Here is a 15,773-nt window from a genome sequence, read left to right on the forward strand (position 1 = left end):
GAACGGTGTCAGGCTCGTGCGTACGCAGTAAATTTCCGAGTATTGTATAAAATGCGTGTGAATTTAGGATGGAAACAACCTGTTTTGTTCTATGGGATTGAATCCGCGTCGCCGCACGACTGATCTGCGCCAAAAATGCGAGGGGCCAATACCAACAGAGCCAATTCTCATCGATGGTGTACAAGCGTCGATCCCACAGAACGCATTTTTTGACGTTATTGTAATTGGAGCAGGTCCTGCGGCACTTTCTTTAGTTACGCGCATTCTTGAATCGCGTCCTGCTGCCATCTACCTGGAAGAAGAGCGTGAGTTTTTGCACTGGCTGCAGCGCCGCAAGAATAATACTGTAGCTGCCCCTGGGTACAAGACTGCTTGCACAGGCCGTGGGGCAGAGAAGGCCCTCACACACATGGACCATAGTAAGCGTCCTGTGCGTGAAGCACCATTTACGATTCTCATTCTTGACAAGCTCGGTGATGGGTGGATGGGCCAATGGAATCAGAACTTTACAAACCTAGAAATTCCCTATTTGCGTTCTCCAATGTTTTTCCATCCTGATCCTTCCGACTTGGATGGATTGCTAGAGTATGCTGTGAAAGAAAATCGTGCTTCCATTGCGCCTTACACGCACTTGTACGAGCCGGATGCCAATGGTCGCACAAGGAAAAAGACCAGGGATGTTTCTGTAAATACACATGTCACATCCAGAGAGCCAGAGCTTTTGGAGATTCCTGGAGTTGTTGGAAAGGAGGCTAGCAAGCACAAGAAAAAGCAGTCGCGCTTGCGCAAGTTTTCGCAGCTCCAAACCAGTCTTGGACCAGCCGTAAATGAGCGCGACCGTCGTGACTTTCACAGCCCTGGAACAAGACTGTTTTGGGACTTTATTCAACAAACGGTCAAAGAATATGGTTTGGAGCCAAGCCGTGCAGAGGACGGATCTGTGGTGACACTCAAAACCCGTTTAGAGGAGCAAGAAAGGGAAGCAAATACCACTTCCCGCAAGGTGGAACTCTTGCAAGCCGAAGTCTCTGAAGTTGACTACGGTAGCCTTTCGGTAATCACGGCCGATGGCGAGGAAGAAAAATATGGATTCCTTGCTCGTACTTGCGATGGTTGCCAAGTGGGTGCGAAGTGCGTTGTAAGTGCAGTCGGTACGGGGAATAGAGCCGCTGTACCAAAATGGCTTCTTCATCCCCCCACAGCTTCAGCAAAAATGTGCGACGAAAACTGCACAGACTCGCACTTGGATTCTGACGAGGAAGCCGAATTTGGTGCTTGTAGCGACTCGGACCTTGCAAGCTCGAGTGATGATTCGGAAGCTCCGGAGCCATATATGGAAGACATGATGTGCGATTTATCGCTCGCGGATGGCGACGACCGTACATCAATGAAAGAGTCTCAGATGGAAAACAAGGACGCAACTGTTGGGACAGAAGACCCATACGTCCGCATACCTACTCATGGTACCGGCTGGGCACATTCAAGCGCTATTTGTACGCGTGGTTTTGAATTCCCTTCGGCCGCAATCAAGAGAAGCATGCAGCACGGAAAGCAAATCACGGTTGTAGTGGTGGGCGGGGGCCTGACTTCTGCACAAATATGCGCATTGGCTGTGCGTCGTGGCATCTCTAAGGTTATTCTCCTTATGCGTGGTTTTATGAAGATGAAAGCATTTGATTTTGGTCTTGAATGGGTCGGGAAGTACTCAAACTTGTCCAAGATGCAATTTTGGCAAACCGATGATCCAAAAATGCGAATGGATATTATACACAGTGCTCGGAATGGGGGCAGTATACCACTTCCCTATATTAAACTTCTTCTTCGTCTTGCGCGCGAAGGCAAGGTGGAAATTCGTACCCACACGGAAGTGAGTCAAGCCATATGGAGGGAACAAGACGCCATGTGGGATTTGATCTTGCACCGAAAAGACAATGTCACTCCCGACACGCGGTTTATGAACAATAAGCAGCAGCCCGGAACATTCGCCGATGTTCAGGCAGACTACATTGTATCTTGTACAGGGACCAAGCTTGGGTTTAACACGCTGCCGTTTATGCGCAAAATAGCTGAAAAGGCAAAAGTATATGAAGAAAATGGCCTGCCGGTCCTTGATGAAGATCTTCAGTACGGCGAACTACCCTTCTTTTGTGTCGGTCCTTACTCGTCCCTCCAAATTGGTGCTGCTGGTTTCAACCTTGGAGGAATGCGAGAGAGTGCAGAGCGCGTCTCTATAAAACTACACGAAATCTTGGCATCTCACTCAGATGACAACGAATCAGACACTGCGCAAACCACCGACGCGCCGAACAAGGCGTTGGGCAACTTTCCACACTTTGCATACCATTATTTAGAAGTGGAGTAGACGCATCCAGAATGTGGAGAACGAGTGCGTTAAACTAAGATGGAGGCGTGCTGCTTGCGTTGGCGTGCGCAGCCGCCCCTCGCGTTCCCCGTTCCCATTTCACCATGAAGCTTGGTTTCTTTTTCTTTGCGCTCATTTGCGAGCTTGTTTTCGCTCTTGCACAGGAAGTCCCTTCGACATCGTCACCTACTGATGCCTCTTCGGCTCTGGCTGGCACCCCTTCGCCAAGCGCGTCTCCGCTTGCGGATAGTGCGCCTTCGCCCCCAGTCAACGCGTCTTCGTCTGATTCTACACCCCAAAAGATGCTTACGCCGCGTATCGTTGTTGTTACCGCGTTCCAACCCGAGCGCGACGTATGGGAATCGAAGTCAAATTTCACGCAACACATGGACTTGCCGGGTATGAGCCCTCGTTACCCCACTGTGAGCTGCAATGAAGAGGGACATATTTGCTTGTTTACTACCGGTGAGGGCGAGATTAACGCGGCGTCTTCGATGTCTGCTTTTATGCTAAACCCAATCTTTAACCTTTCGCAATCGTACTTTTTGGTCAATGGTATTGCTGGTATCAACCCTGACGCAGGCACGATTGGCAGCGCTGCTTTTCCCCGCTACGCAATACAATTTGGTCTTCAGTATGGTATTGACCCGCGCTCTATGCCTCAGGACTGGAACTATTCATACTGGAGCTATGGTACCAAAACTCCCGGTGTGTACCCCACTCAGTTTTATGGCACCGAAGTGTTTGAACTTAACTCGGCGCTGCAAGACAAGGCTCAGGGTATTGCACAGAACTTGACTCTTAATGACAGCAACGCTGCCGCCGATTTCCGCAAGCCGTACCTTACTCAAGCGGCCACGGGTCCTCCCGCTGTTTTTCAAGGTGACGTCCTCACCAGCGATCTCTACTTTACTGGCGAGCTCATGGGCCAAATGGCCGCCAACTTTACTGGCGTCATGACCAACCATACCGGATCGTATGCCGTTTCCGCACAAGAAGACAATGCTGTTCTCGAAGTGCTTGTGCGTGGCACCAAAGCTGGCATTGTTGACTATGGTCGCGCCATTTTGTTTCGTACAGCAAGCAACTTTGATCGTGCGCCGCCCGGCATGGCGGACTACGATGCGTTTCAACAGCAAAATAATACGACCGAGCTTGCTGCTCCCGCTTTCGAGAATTTGTTCATTGTTGGCAACGCTATTGTGAACGAAATTGTGGACAATTGGGACACTTGGGCACCTGGGGTGCCGTCGCAGGCAAAATCTTCCTACGGCGACGTTTTTGGAACCCTGGGCCAATAGACTTGCCCATCCAGCTAAGCCTCCACCTTTTTAGTTGCGTGGGGCAGCGGTCCGAGCATGGCAGGCGTACCCGACATGCAGCAACGACGTCTTCTTTCTTCCGTAATAATTCCGACGTGTCGTAATCTTACAGTTTTCAACGTACAATTATTTTTTAAACTGAAGTATCCTACCTGTACTTTCACCCGATCTATAACAATGGTGAAGAGTGCAAACGTCGATTTAGACAAAGCCAAGGTGGAAACAAAAGAACCGCTACACAACGATCAGTCAAAATGGATTGGCCTTCATGCAATTCGATGGGTGGATCCCTCAGGAAAACACCGGGTCTGGGAGTGCGCCGATCGCAAGACACGCAAAGGCCAGGTTGATGCTGTGGCAATTCTTGCGATTGTGAAGCGGCCGGGCACTGAGCCACATGTCCTTCTCGTTCGTCAATTCCGGCCGCCCGCGGAAAAGACAATGATTGAGTTACCGGCCGGCCTTGTCGACAAAGGCGAAGTAGGCGATGATGGTGTACTGCGTGCGGCGTTCCGTGAGCTTCATGAGGAGACGGGATACCGGTCCGATAATCCTGGCACTTCCATGCATGTGGCATCGATGAGCTCCATCATGTATAATGACCCTGGCCTGACTGGTGCAAACATGAGGATGTGCACGATGGAGGTCGATCTCTCCAAAGACGCACCTGATCCTATCGCAAATCCTGATGAAGGCGAATTTATCGAGCGTTATCTGGTACCGCTGCGCTCTCTCGGCAGTGAGCTGGAAGCGTTTGTTAAAAAAGGCTATGGAGTTGATGCCCGTCTTGCTCATATGGCGGCTGGGATTGATATCGGCCTCAACTACGCTACGAGATGAGTGGGATTTGATGGTGCTGGAACAGCATCTTACTTTTTGTATCTCTACTGAAAGCTCGACTTGTTCCAATACTAGTAATTAACGCATTTCGTCTGTGGAACGCATTTGCTATAGACCTTGCACGTTGTACCACGCCAATCCGGCAAACGTATCACTTTGCATGACCCCCAGCAAGCAGACGTCGCGTGGAAGGTGCGTAGGCTCTTTCGGAAATAATTTGTTGTCCAATAAAAAAAAACGCGTTAGAAGAGCACATTTTGCCAATACCACGCCATTAGGCATCGTCGCTCTAGTCCACAGCTCATCTGCGCAAAGTGCAAATTTACCTCCTCAATATGTCTATTGAGTTCCCGTATCTGTTCGGAGCTGACAGTGTGTGGGAATCAATGACTTGGATGCGAATGACGGGCCTCTTTGTTGTCGGCATTGCGGTCATTGTTGTGCTGAACGTCTTGTCGCAACTGTTGCTCCCCCGCAATCGATCGCTCCCGCCTGTTGTGTTTCACTGGTTTCCAGTTATTGGATCAGCAGTGACGTATGGTATCGATCCTTACAAGTTTTTCTTTGACTGTCGTGAAAAGTATGGCGACGTTTTTACCTTTATTCTCTTTGGACGTCAAGTGACTGTCGCGTTGGGTACCAAAGGTTCCAACTTGGTGTTTAATGGCCGTCTCAACCAGGTCTCTGCTGAGGAGGCGTACACTTCACTTACAACGCCTGTGTTTGGCAAAGAGGTAGTGTACGATGTGCCCAACGCCGTGCTTATGGAGCAAAAGCGCTTTGTCAAGGCCGGTCTTTCCACCGCAAACTTCCGCGCGTATGTCCCGCAAATCGTTGACGAGGTGAACGAATTCGTAAAGAAAGACTCCACGTTTGCCCCTTTGCAGCTTGGTGCTAAGTCTGTCACGGTCGATATTTTCAAGGCGATGAGCGAGATTACCATTCTTACAGCAAGCCGCACATTGCAGGGCAAAGAGGTGCGTGATAATCTGAATAAAAGTTTTGCTGGTCTTTACCACGACCTCGATTCCGGATTTACTCCCATCAATTTTGTAATTCCTAACCTTCCGCTCCCAAACAATTTCCGCCGCGACCGCGCGCAGCGCCAAATGAGCGCATTTTACCAGGGAATCATTAAGAAACGTCGCGAGGCGGACACTGAAGATGCGGGACACGATATGATTCGCGCATTGATGGAGCAGTCATACAAGGACGGTCGTGGTATCACCGACATTGAGATTGCGCACATGATGATCGCTCTGCTCATGGCTGGCCAGCACACGAGTAGTGCAACCGGCAGCTGGGCTTTACTCCGACTTGGACAACGCCCTGAGTATATACAGGAGCTGTACGAAGAGCAGAAGCGTGTGTACGGCGAGCCTAACGGCACATTCCGGCCCCTTGACTACGACATTCAGAAATCACAGCTGCCTGTGATGGATGCAGTGATCCGCGAGACGCTGCGTTTGCACCCGCCGATCCATTCGATCATGCGCAAGGTCAAGTCGGATATCCCAGTACCAGCAGCGCTTTCCACTCCCAAAACTGCAAAAGGAAAAGCGAATGAGAGTGCGTCGTTTGTGATTCCCAAGGGCCACTATGTTGTTGCCGCGCCCGGTGTTTCTCAGGTCGACCCCTGCCTTTGGGAGGACTCTGACGTGTTTAACCCTAACCGCTGGATGAGCAGTGGAAAAAATTCTGAGCAGGGAGACGGCGAGCAGGAAGACTATGGCTGGGGTATGGTGAGCACTGGCTCAGGCAGCCCCTACCTTCCATTTGGCGCTGGCCGGCATCGCTGCATTGGCGAGCAGTTTGCGTATTTACAGCTTGGCACCATTGTCTCCATGTTTGTACGCAACTTTGATTGGCGCTTGGACGGACATGGCTTTCCCGCGCCGGATTACACCTCTATGGTGGTGCTCCCCAAGTCTCCCGCGAATCTCGTCTTTACATTGCGTTCGTAGCCCTGTAATTTATACAATTTTGCTGTGCGCTGGCTTAATTAACATGTATCTGGTCCAAGCGCTGTCGGAATCCTTGGGTAATGATTTCATTTTAATAAAGTGCAGGCACGGGACGCCTGGCGCATATAAAAGCGAGACCCCGCCTCGTCCGTCACCGATCTACCCGAAGTTTTTATTCTACAATGACTACTGTCCCTCGGCGTGCTCTTATTGCTGTCACCTGTGCCAAGGCCAAGCTCTACCCCGATGGCGGTGAGACCGGTCTTTTTGTGACCGAGGCTCTGCATCCATTTGAGATCCTTCGCAAGGCGAACTTTGAAGTCGATCTCATCTCCGAAGATGGCAAGTTTTCTGCTGACCAGCTCTCGCTGACGGAGCCATGGATCAAGCCTGATGAGCTTGCCATTTACAACGATCGTAATTCCGAGTTCCGCCACAAGCTTGACAACTTGCTTAAGCCGAGCGACGTCGACCCGAAGAAGTACGGCATCTTTTTCGCGTCTGCCGGTCACGCCGCGTTGATTGACTACCCCGAGGACAAGGGTCTTCAGAAAATTGCTGGTGAGATCTGGGATGACGGTGGTATTGTCTCTGCCGTCTGCCACGGCGGCGCCATTTTCCCTGGCATCAAGGACAAGAACGGCAACTGCATTATCAAGGGCCGAGAAGTCACTGGCTTTACCACCCAGGGCGAGGAAGAGGAAGGTGTGCTTGAAACTATCAAGAGCTGGAACCGCCCGACCATTGAATCGAGTGCTGCGTCTTGCGGTGCCAAGTACGTCGCTCCTCCTGGTCCGTGGGCGTCGTTCACCCACACTGATGGGCGTCTTGTCACTGGTGCCAACCCACAGAGCGGTGCAGCCATTGGAGAGGCCATTGTAAAGGCTTTTGATGCGCTCCCCAACCACCAAAGCGCTTAAGCCGTATTTTATTAGGATCAGAATTGCACCTTAGTAGCGCCGAAATTGTTTTTTTTTTTTTTTTTTTTTTGTATTTTATTCTATACGCTTATGCACGGCGCTCTGCGACGCGGAGCAAGTCTGCAACGACACCCATAGCCGTAACATCGGCACCTGCACCAGAGCCCTGGACAATCAAAGGACGGTTGTTGTAGCGGCTGGAGCTGAATGACATAATGTTGTCAGAGCCACCCAGCGAAGTGGCAAACGCATGCGTTGCAGGGTACGTCTCCAAGCTAGCCTTGATCGTCTTAGACGGCACATCAATCACACCGACGTAGCGCAATACGGAGTTGTGCGCTTGTGCTTTGGCGCGCAATTCGTCGAAATGCTGGTCGAACTCGGCAAGACGCTTGACATACACATCGGCGTTCTTCTCGTCCAGAAGTGGTTCCGGCGTAAGTGACTGCGTAGGAACAGAGCTGAAGCCCTCTGGAAGCGCTTCTGACAGAGCGGGAATTAAACGCGAAAGGATTGTAAGTTTCCTCGCCACGTCAGAGCCAGACAAGTCGTCTGCGGGGTGCGGCTCCGTGTACCCATTTTCGCGGGCCACCGCGACAACCTCGGAAAACTTGCGCGTGCCACCACCGGGAGGACTAAACTCATTAAATATGTAGCTCATTGTACCACTCAAAACACCCTCGATGCATTTGACTTCATCGCCGGTCATGACAAGGTCCTGAAGCGTGCTAATAATAGGAAGCCCTGCACCAACAGTGCTCTCCTGGTACACCAGAGGCCCTCTAGTAGATGACACACCGTGTGCAACATTTTGTTGAATAGCAAGATGCAGATCAAGCGAGCCAGAGAAAGCCTTCTTGTTCGGTGTCACGACGCTGAAGCCGGCCTTGAGGAACGAGGGGTAAAACTGCGCGACGCTTTGATCGGACGTGTTATCCACTACAGCAATATGGCGCTTGTTCGAGTCTCGCAGCGCCTCAAGATGCTTGACCAACTCATCCAACGCAAAAGCATTCGCAGACGACGCAGCAAGTGCATCTTTCCATCCGCTCAGCGCAAGCTGCTGGCCCGGCTTGGCGAGAAGTGCTTTCTTCGAGTTTTGCAGCGCAACAACACGCATGGACGCAGCAGAAGCCGCAGTACCAAGCTGTGCAATGACAGCGGAGCCGACAAGTCCCACGCCAATGATCGCGACGTCAATACCCGACATGGTGGAAATGAGAATGCATGGCGGACCGGCACTGTTCCGTCACGTGCGCATGTCATGCGCGGCTGCTCGTTGGCTTGGCACAATTCGACCATGAGCGAGGATCTGCCGGCGTACACGAGGCAGCCTACGCGGGGACCTGCGGGCTGGAGTTACAATTACAGGAGCCCTAATGGTGCACCTCCTTCGTACAGTGATTCTGTGCGGTGGTTTTTTCACAACTCGCTTCGCCCCGCGTTCCTTGCTTTCGCGCTGGTGAGCGCAATTGTGGCAGTGTTTCTCGCCGCGATTCACTGGCGTGACATGGCAGATATGGGCGAGAATGCAAAGATACTGCTGGCCGTGTCTGCCGCACTGTTTACAGCTGTCGCCATCATCCAAACGCTGACGTTCACGATGGGAGTGCTGACGAATTTAAAAGGACTGCGCATTGCTGTGCGAGTAATTTTTTTGAGCACTGGAATGGCATCTGCCGCGCAGTCCATTTCTCTGACCAACATATATTCGAACAAGGATGAGATAATTGCGCATTGCGTCAATTCTGCGGGCAGTAGCGCACTGGCTGAATTCCGTACAGAGATGTCCACCAAAGATTCGTGCACGGCCGATTGGGACTCGGACGCGGCGTGGAATATTGCGTGGCTTGTGATTGTGATTTTATTTTGTATTTTATACTCCATGATCTGCTCGCGTTATCTCGCCAAAGTCGAAAGTGCGGTCCCTGGGGCGACGAATGCACCGCTCTCTGACAATGCTCGTGACGATTGGGATGTAGAGCAGGGGTGCGCCATGGGAAGTGTACGACCAAGCATAGCGGATGACGTGGCGATTGAAATGAAGGCGAACCCGATGGCCGACGTCTATGGTGGCCGTAGCGACAGCGTTCACCCAGCAGCGTCATTTGCAAGCGGCAAGGAAGATCTCGATGACGGCGCGAGCATGTCGGTACAGCCCGAGTACGGCGAAATGCACGCGGACAGCTACGAATCGTTGTCCGCAAGCGCACACCGCGCGTGAATCCATATAGTAAATGACGCAATGTATATAACAAGCAATCGATCGCGCTATGCAAGCTATGCGCTGCTAGCCATGACGGTATCATGGGCGTCCGCATTGCCCGCCTTCGAGGAAAGACCCGCGACACGTACATTATAGCCGTAGCCCCCGCTCGGTGCATGCGGAACCTCGTCAGGCACACCGTTGTAGTGCAGGGACATGGCATCGTAGTTGGCGATAAACTCCCAGCCGTCACGGTTGATGTGGTAAAGGTTGACCGTGTTACCAGAATACGCATCACGGTGTGTCGCAGCATAGATACTCCGGCGCCCAAGATCCAGTGCCTCTTCAGTAGAAAGGTCCCAGTGGTACCCCTGGTCCAGGACGCCGTAGGCGAACGTGGAGCCGGACCCAACCGAAAAAATATCTCCCTTCATGCGTGAGCCATCGGAGTCGACATAAAAAATTGATGGACCCGTTCTGTCCCAACCGCAAATCATCGTTCCCATACTCAGGCCCATACCCTTGTACGAGTATACGAGATTGCTCAATATCTTGGACGCCGCCGCAACAGAAATGCGCTCCTTGTTTCGCAGCTCGTACAGGCGGCATTGATGACCAAGATACGTTTCCCAGTACTGGCAATCTGCAGCACCGCCAGCCATCGTGCCAAGCAGGTACGGGTTGATTTCAATCACCTTTTTCACGCTGCCAGAGGCAATGTACGATCCTGCAGACGCACGCGAATCAACAGCGACGACAACACCGTCCTTATAGCGAAAAGCAAGTGTAGTTGTACCGTGGTGAAGACGAATGCGCGCGTTCTCGTTGGTAGAGTCCACGTCGGTGAATTGCGCAAGGAAGCGTGAAGGCTGATGTCAGTGGTTGCGGTGCACGTACGTCCGTGCCCGGCACGGTAAATTCTGCCGCACCTAATGCCAGCTCATTCTCCTGACGCATATCCTTTACATTGCGCACAGCATCGCTTCGCGAAAACTGAGACAGTACCGCGTTCATGGCTGTTCGGTGGAAACAGCGGCGCTGTGCCGCGCAAGCCAATGCGTGATCGGTCACAGCCTACTAGGTACCCGATATGTAATATGCCCGATCTATATAAACTTAGCGCGCAGGCATCGCGTGAAGCCAAGCGGCAAAGGTACGGACTTTGGCGTCCATGGAGGGTGGATCGGGAGGCGGCGTGCCACGATGCGAACCGTGTGACAAATTTCGGGCCGCTTGGCCAAATCGCATGTAGTTCAGCAGTGTAGGGTCAGCGCGGTTCGGCTCATAGTTTCCTTGCAGCTGCATTGGCGTAGAAGACAAACTAGTAAACGTATCGTACACGTGTAAATCAGCACCCGTAGCACGATGTACCTGTCCAAACGAGAACTGTTTGAACTGTGTTGCATAAGCAAAGTACTCGCGCTGTTCTTGCTTCGAAATCACGGGATGCAGTATACGATCGAGCAACGCTCCCATGGTGGATGCTGCATCCGTCCAAGCCGGCGAAACTGTGCGTTGTGCACTTGCTTCCTGTGAGCAATCCACTGATGCACTATGCTGCTGTGTAGTAGTGCTCTTGTTGCTAGGGTTCTCCGCGGGCCGCATCCAGCGCTGCATGTCGCCCAACAGCGAGGTCCGCTTTGCTAGATGGTCAGTCGCTTGGACCGATGGCGGCGTCGAGGGTGTAGGATCGACCATAAGTGATGCCTCGGTGTTTAGCGATGGGTACGCAAAGCCCGGGAAGATGGAAAGTTGCTGCAGTACGGCTGTCATTTTGAACGCATGGTGGCGCTGCAGATCTGTAAACAACGACGGACGATAGTACAGATCCCAGAATTGGTCGTTTGCATTCGCAAAAGCGCGCATGTACGTTTCGTGGCGTTCCATATTTTCGTCTTGCACAAGGGCCTCTTCCGTCGCTTTAAAAGATTGTATATCCCACCGTGCGATCACAGGCATCTCCTCCTGGCCATACTGTTCCTGGCCAAGGAACAGGTCAATGGCCGCTTGTTTGTCCGCATCGGCAAACGAGTTTGCATAGTACCGCCTCAGTCCTTCCACCATATCGCGCGAATGGGATGTCCATCGATTTATTTTACGGTAGGTATCGGTCTTATGTGCCAATGCCGAGCCGCCGTATTGGAGCGCAATCGTATCGCCCAAGTCGTGGTACATTTCTGTGAGCATACGAGTCATCTCGGAGTCAAAAGATAAACTTGAATGCTCTAACAGCCCCAGAGCGTGAAGTTGTTGTGCGAGTGCTTCTTTTCCAATGACAAACTGCGCTGCATTGGTCCTATCAAGACAGTCCACACAATTTACGCGCGTTATGCCGTGCTGCAAGAGAATGTTGGTGCCTGGAGAACTTTGCCCTTGAAGTCGCTGGGGAAGCGGCCCCGAATGGAAATAGCCAGTTGCAGCAATGGTGTTTTTCGCAATTGTCTCCAGTGTCTCAATCACGTCCTGGTCCTGGCTCTTGCTTGCGCGGCTCATATCCCACGCAATGTACCGTATCTTCCTGCTTCGCTTCAAGTCGTCGCTACCCGGCAAAAATTGGTTCAGCTGTTGAACACATTCCGTGTACGTCTGCAACAGTTTGCTTTCACGGGGCTGCCTCTCCTTGCTTTTGACGAGGTTTAGCACAATAACTGGCGTTCCATATGCGCGAAAGAGTACATCAAAGTGCTGCATCGCAGGGGTATAGTAAGGATCGGGATGTGAAATCGTAATAGGTGGTCGTGGAGACATGTTGGATGTATCCTGCGTCCAAAACACAGGAATAGAGCCGCGGACCATGACAAAAGAGGTGAAACGCGGCGACGCACGGTAGCGTGGATGAGGCGCCCAACTGCGATAATTTGGTGCAAAGAAAGAACTTGTAATAGGTTCATTTACCACTTGCTCTGTCTCGACATCATTGGCAACGTAACCATGAGGATTAATACCTCGCTTATGAAACCGTGCGCCGGCAAAATGTCGTGAACGGCGAGCAATTAGCGTGATATAAATGACCCTGCCAAGGACACTTAGTTTTGCTTGATCAGCAAATCCATGGACCATGGGAAGAACCCATTGGCGCTTTGCTTCAAGTACTGTGTCTTCCTGCGCATCAGTTTGACTTTCTGTATGCCGACAGTCTCGAAACGCTGGGATTAAAAGATAATAGTTCCAGATAAATTTCTCGTTGTAGTTCCAGGATCCAGCATTAAACGCATCGCTGCTAACGCAAGGCCCGGTCATGTTTACTTGCAGCGTACTTGTCAGGTCGTATGTATAGCTGAAATAAAAATTCTTGCTCAGATCCACCTGGCTGAATGTATGCAGCAGGTTAGCTTCGGCGTTTTCCTTTGCTTTTGTACGTCCTGGAACATTGGATAGATGTGTATAGTGAAATATCGGAAGCATCTTGGTTTCATCGCAATGGTATATATAGTGGCCTCCCAAAAGCGCCACAACACTGCGTCGAGATATGAGGACCATGTGATATCCCGACGTGAATCGGACAAAACCAACAAGACCAAAGTAGCGCCCTTTGTGCTTGAGACCGCCGACACTCTTGTTATTTTCTCGTAAAGTCTCCAGCAAATTATCCATTTCTTCGCGGCTGTACTCAACATTGTCCGTCGACACACAAAGTGACCAAGACGTGTCGTCATTGGGATCCATTTCGCAGGGCACATTAACCTCATGCGACGACGGTGCTGGGAAAATATCAGTCCCACTCTCTTCTTTCTTGAGCATCGTTGAGTGACCCGCCTGTTTTGCGGAATGCGACGAGCTGAGCGCGGCAATTGGCGGTACTGTCCGCTCGACATCGACTGTCGGCAGCTCTGGTGCCTCTTTTGCTTCACCGCCCGTGAATCTGCTCCATTCTGGAGTGTGTGTCAGACAAGGAATTTCTGGATCGTCTGGTAGAAGGTACCGGTACCCGCTAGCAGAAACGTGTAGAGCGTTGTTTGTGCTTGCAATTTCCTCGCCGCATGTATCTGGCGCCAAGGAAGACGCCAACTCGGAAATTTCTGACGAAAAAGGACTTGAGACGGACGGGGTCGTAGTGACATCACCATCGCGAGCAAATGGTATCCCATTGTTGGGCATACTTTGCCTGGGCGCATGCGAAGACATAGGGGCGGTGCCGTTACGTAACGTATCGGGAGATGATGAATACATCGGCGAGGGTGCAAACGTCGTGGATACACGTTGATCATTACTCTTCTCTTGCATTGCAATAGGAGGAGCTCTGTCCACTTGCAGCATACGAAACGTAGTCTGGCTCATATTGTATGCAACCAAATAATATTGCGTGCGAGAAGAGTACAGGGTGAACCGCTCAACTTTACCAACGCGCTCCCGCACTTTCATCATCACTGTCTCTTCTTCAACGCTAGCACATGTCATAGGAGCACCGTCCTGTGCGTACGCAGAATTTGCTCGGTCCTGCATCGGTCATGCACGCATGCTCGTTGCCAAAAGTAGCAGGCGCACAGACGCACGGGCACATGTCACGTGAAGCTACGGCGCTAATACACAAACGGAATAAAGCGGTACGGCACAATCTCGCAGTACTTGTCCCAGTCCTTGCCATACTTGCGAGCACATCGTTCAAAGTCACGACCACAGCGATGTGCAAGGACTGCAAGGAAAAACATTGAGTAGTAATAAGGAATAACAGAATGTGTACCGGCAATAGCCCCCCATAAGAGCGACTGTGTCCAGTCTGCGGTGTAATTTGGCTTGCGAAGGAACTGCCACCATCCGTCAAGGAGCAGTGCATTGCCGTGCTCAGTCTGGAGGTACCGGGGATCCGTAAGCGTGCTCCAGGGCCACTGCGGGAATGCCCAACGAACCTTGAGCGTGCCTTGCAATTGCATGCGGAAACGCGACTTTTGCGCCATGGACGTGTCGAACACAAAGTGTGCAAACATGAGCAAAGAGTACATGAAAAGGTAGGTTGCAGCAGAAAAGTGATAGTACTCAGGTGGATTCCTGGCCATGTACACGATGCTGTAGCAGTACGTGAACGGTACGCCGGCAAAGTTCCAGAAAATCACCATAAAGCCCCATTTTTCGTAAAACATATCCCATGTCTGCGGAATGCATTCTTCGCCTTTGGCGCACGCATTAATGTACAGACCCGTAGCAAGGACCATGAACAGCATGTTGGGTGTAACGTAGCCATATTGATCATACTGTTGACATGCGCCACTCACACTGATGAGGAAAAGGAGTACCCAAGGAATACGCACTTCTGCCCACATTTTGAGATCGACAGGGCCAATGCGCGGGTTTAGCTCCGCACCCATAAAGAAGTCATAAACCACATTTCCACTCATGCGGTGCGTTGCATTGGCCAGAACGGCGTGAAAATATGTGACAAAGCTAACCCCAAAGCCTGCAATCATACTCACAGTCATGTACTCGCCAAAGTGATCCATAATCTCTGTGATGCGGAAAACACCACTAACATGCAACCCAGCAACAATTATTAAAGTCAGGTACAAGCTCCAGGTAGCATTGCATTTGTATGTAAGCGTCTTATACCCTAGCGAGGGAACTGGAAGACCTTCTTGCATATAGCCCGGCAAAAAGTAGGCCAAGGTGAATTCAAGGACCATCAACCCGCCGTAGCCAACGAACGCGCGCTTTGTGGGATACGCATCTTTATACACATGCGACAGCATGCGCTGCATAAATGGTCCAATATCGGCGAAACTCGTAGGATGCACAAGTTGACCATTATAGAACCAGAGGCAAATCCAAAGGTAGTACATTAGCATCGGGAAAAGCGTGATCATCGCAGTGACACCCCAAGGCCCACCAAACTCGTACTCATGATGCATATCCATCTTTTTGTCCGACACTTGCCCAGTCTCTGTAATCGTTATGCCAGGCGTGTAGTGCACCAATGCATTCACTTTTCCACCACCGATAATTTGTTTGTCAGACATGTCTGGCTTGCAATAGCCGTGACGATACGACTTAGTCTCCGTCTGATTCATATTTTTTCCAGCAAAAGCTTCTTCGCTGGTTTTGCCGTGGGTGGAGCGTGCCCGCGCACCCTCTCGACCAGCGTTTGCCATGTTGTGCGGTACGAACAGCATCAAGTCGTCGTAACGCCCCGCGACCTGTATCACGTGATTTTCACGCAGCCTTGCTGCA

The 15,773-nt window shown here is 51.4% G+C and overlaps 10 protein-coding genes across 10 annotated transcripts; 6 read left to right on the plus strand and 4 right to left on the minus strand.

Annotated features, from left to right (window-relative positions):
- Positions 1-91: 91 nt before the first annotated feature.
- Positions 92-2,362, plus strand: MVES1_000051 (uncharacterized protein; the record flags this gene model as incomplete). Its single annotated transcript, XM_056204913.1, has 2 exons — positions 92-1,131; positions 1,165-2,362. 2 exons carry the CDS (start codon positions 92-94, stop codon positions 2,360-2,362), a joined length of 2,238 nt encoding a protein of 745 aa, XP_056060888.1.
- Positions 2,363-2,466: 104 nt separating this feature from the next.
- On the plus strand, positions 2,467-3,663 carry MVES1_000052 (uncharacterized protein; the record flags this gene model as incomplete). The annotated part of the gene is made up of 1 exon (XM_056204914.1): positions 2,467-3,663. One exon carries the CDS (start codon positions 2,467-2,469, stop codon positions 3,661-3,663), a length of 1,197 nt encoding a protein of 398 aa, XP_056060889.1.
- Positions 3,664-3,861: 198 nt separating this feature from the next.
- MVES1_000053 (ADP-ribose diphosphatase) lies at positions 3,862-4,524 on the plus strand (the record flags this gene model as incomplete). Its single annotated transcript, XM_056204915.1, has 1 exon — positions 3,862-4,524. One exon carries the CDS (start codon positions 3,862-3,864, stop codon positions 4,522-4,524), a length of 663 nt encoding a protein of 220 aa, XP_056060890.1.
- Positions 4,525-4,910: 386 nt separating this feature from the next.
- Positions 4,911-6,488, plus strand: ERG11 (sterol 14alpha-demethylase; the record flags this gene model as incomplete). Its single annotated transcript, XM_056204916.1, has 1 exon — positions 4,911-6,488. The coding sequence occupies one exon, from the start codon at positions 4,911-4,913 to the stop codon at positions 6,486-6,488; it is 1,578 nt and encodes a 525-aa protein (XP_056060891.1).
- Positions 6,489-6,670: 182 nt separating this feature from the next.
- On the plus strand, positions 6,671-7,408 carry MVES1_000055 (D-lactate dehydratase; the record flags this gene model as incomplete). Its single annotated transcript, XM_056204917.1, has 1 exon — positions 6,671-7,408. One exon carries the CDS (start codon positions 6,671-6,673, stop codon positions 7,406-7,408), a length of 738 nt encoding a protein of 245 aa, XP_056060892.1.
- An 88-nt stretch (positions 7,409-7,496) lies between these two features.
- HOM6 (homoserine dehydrogenase) lies at positions 7,497-8,618 on the minus strand (the record flags this gene model as incomplete). Its single annotated transcript, XM_056204918.1, has 1 exon — positions 7,497-8,618. The coding sequence occupies one exon, from the start codon at positions 8,616-8,618 to the stop codon at positions 7,497-7,499; it is 1,122 nt and encodes a 373-aa protein (XP_056060893.1).
- A 90-nt stretch (positions 8,619-8,708) lies between these two features.
- On the plus strand, positions 8,709-9,632 carry MVES1_000057 (uncharacterized protein; the record flags this gene model as incomplete). The annotated part of the gene is made up of 1 exon (XM_056204919.1): positions 8,709-9,632. One exon carries the CDS (start codon positions 8,709-8,711, stop codon positions 9,630-9,632), a length of 924 nt encoding a protein of 307 aa, XP_056060894.1.
- A 56-nt stretch (positions 9,633-9,688) lies between these two features.
- PRE2 (proteasome endopeptidase complex) lies at positions 9,689-10,628 on the minus strand (the record flags this gene model as incomplete). The annotated part of the gene is made up of 2 exons (XM_056204920.1): positions 9,689-10,381; positions 10,512-10,628. The coding sequence occupies 2 exons, from the start codon at positions 10,626-10,628 to the stop codon at positions 9,689-9,691; spliced, it is 810 nt and encodes a 269-aa protein (XP_056060895.1).
- A 102-nt stretch (positions 10,629-10,730) lies between these two features.
- On the minus strand, positions 10,731-13,681 carry FIG4 (phosphatidylinositol-3,5-bisphosphate 5-phosphatase; the record flags this gene model as incomplete). Its single annotated transcript, XM_056204921.1, has 2 exons — positions 10,731-13,479; positions 13,674-13,681. 2 exons carry the CDS (start codon positions 13,679-13,681, stop codon positions 10,731-10,733), a joined length of 2,757 nt encoding a protein of 918 aa, XP_056060896.1.
- Positions 13,682-14,134: 453 nt separating this feature from the next.
- On the minus strand, positions 14,135-15,715 carry ERG4 (Delta(24(24(1)))-sterol reductase; the record flags this gene model as incomplete). Its single annotated transcript, XM_056204922.1, has 2 exons — positions 14,135-15,638; positions 15,711-15,715. 2 exons carry the CDS (start codon positions 15,713-15,715, stop codon positions 14,135-14,137), a joined length of 1,509 nt encoding a protein of 502 aa, XP_056060897.1.
- Between the last annotated feature and the right edge of the window lie 58 nt (positions 15,716-15,773).

Source organism: Malassezia vespertilionis, chromosome 1, assembly GCF_029542925.1.
Source record: "Malassezia vespertilionis chromosome 1, complete sequence".
Lineage (NCBI taxonomy): Eukaryota > Fungi > Basidiomycota > Malasseziomycetes > Malasseziales > Malasseziaceae > Malassezia > Malassezia vespertilionis.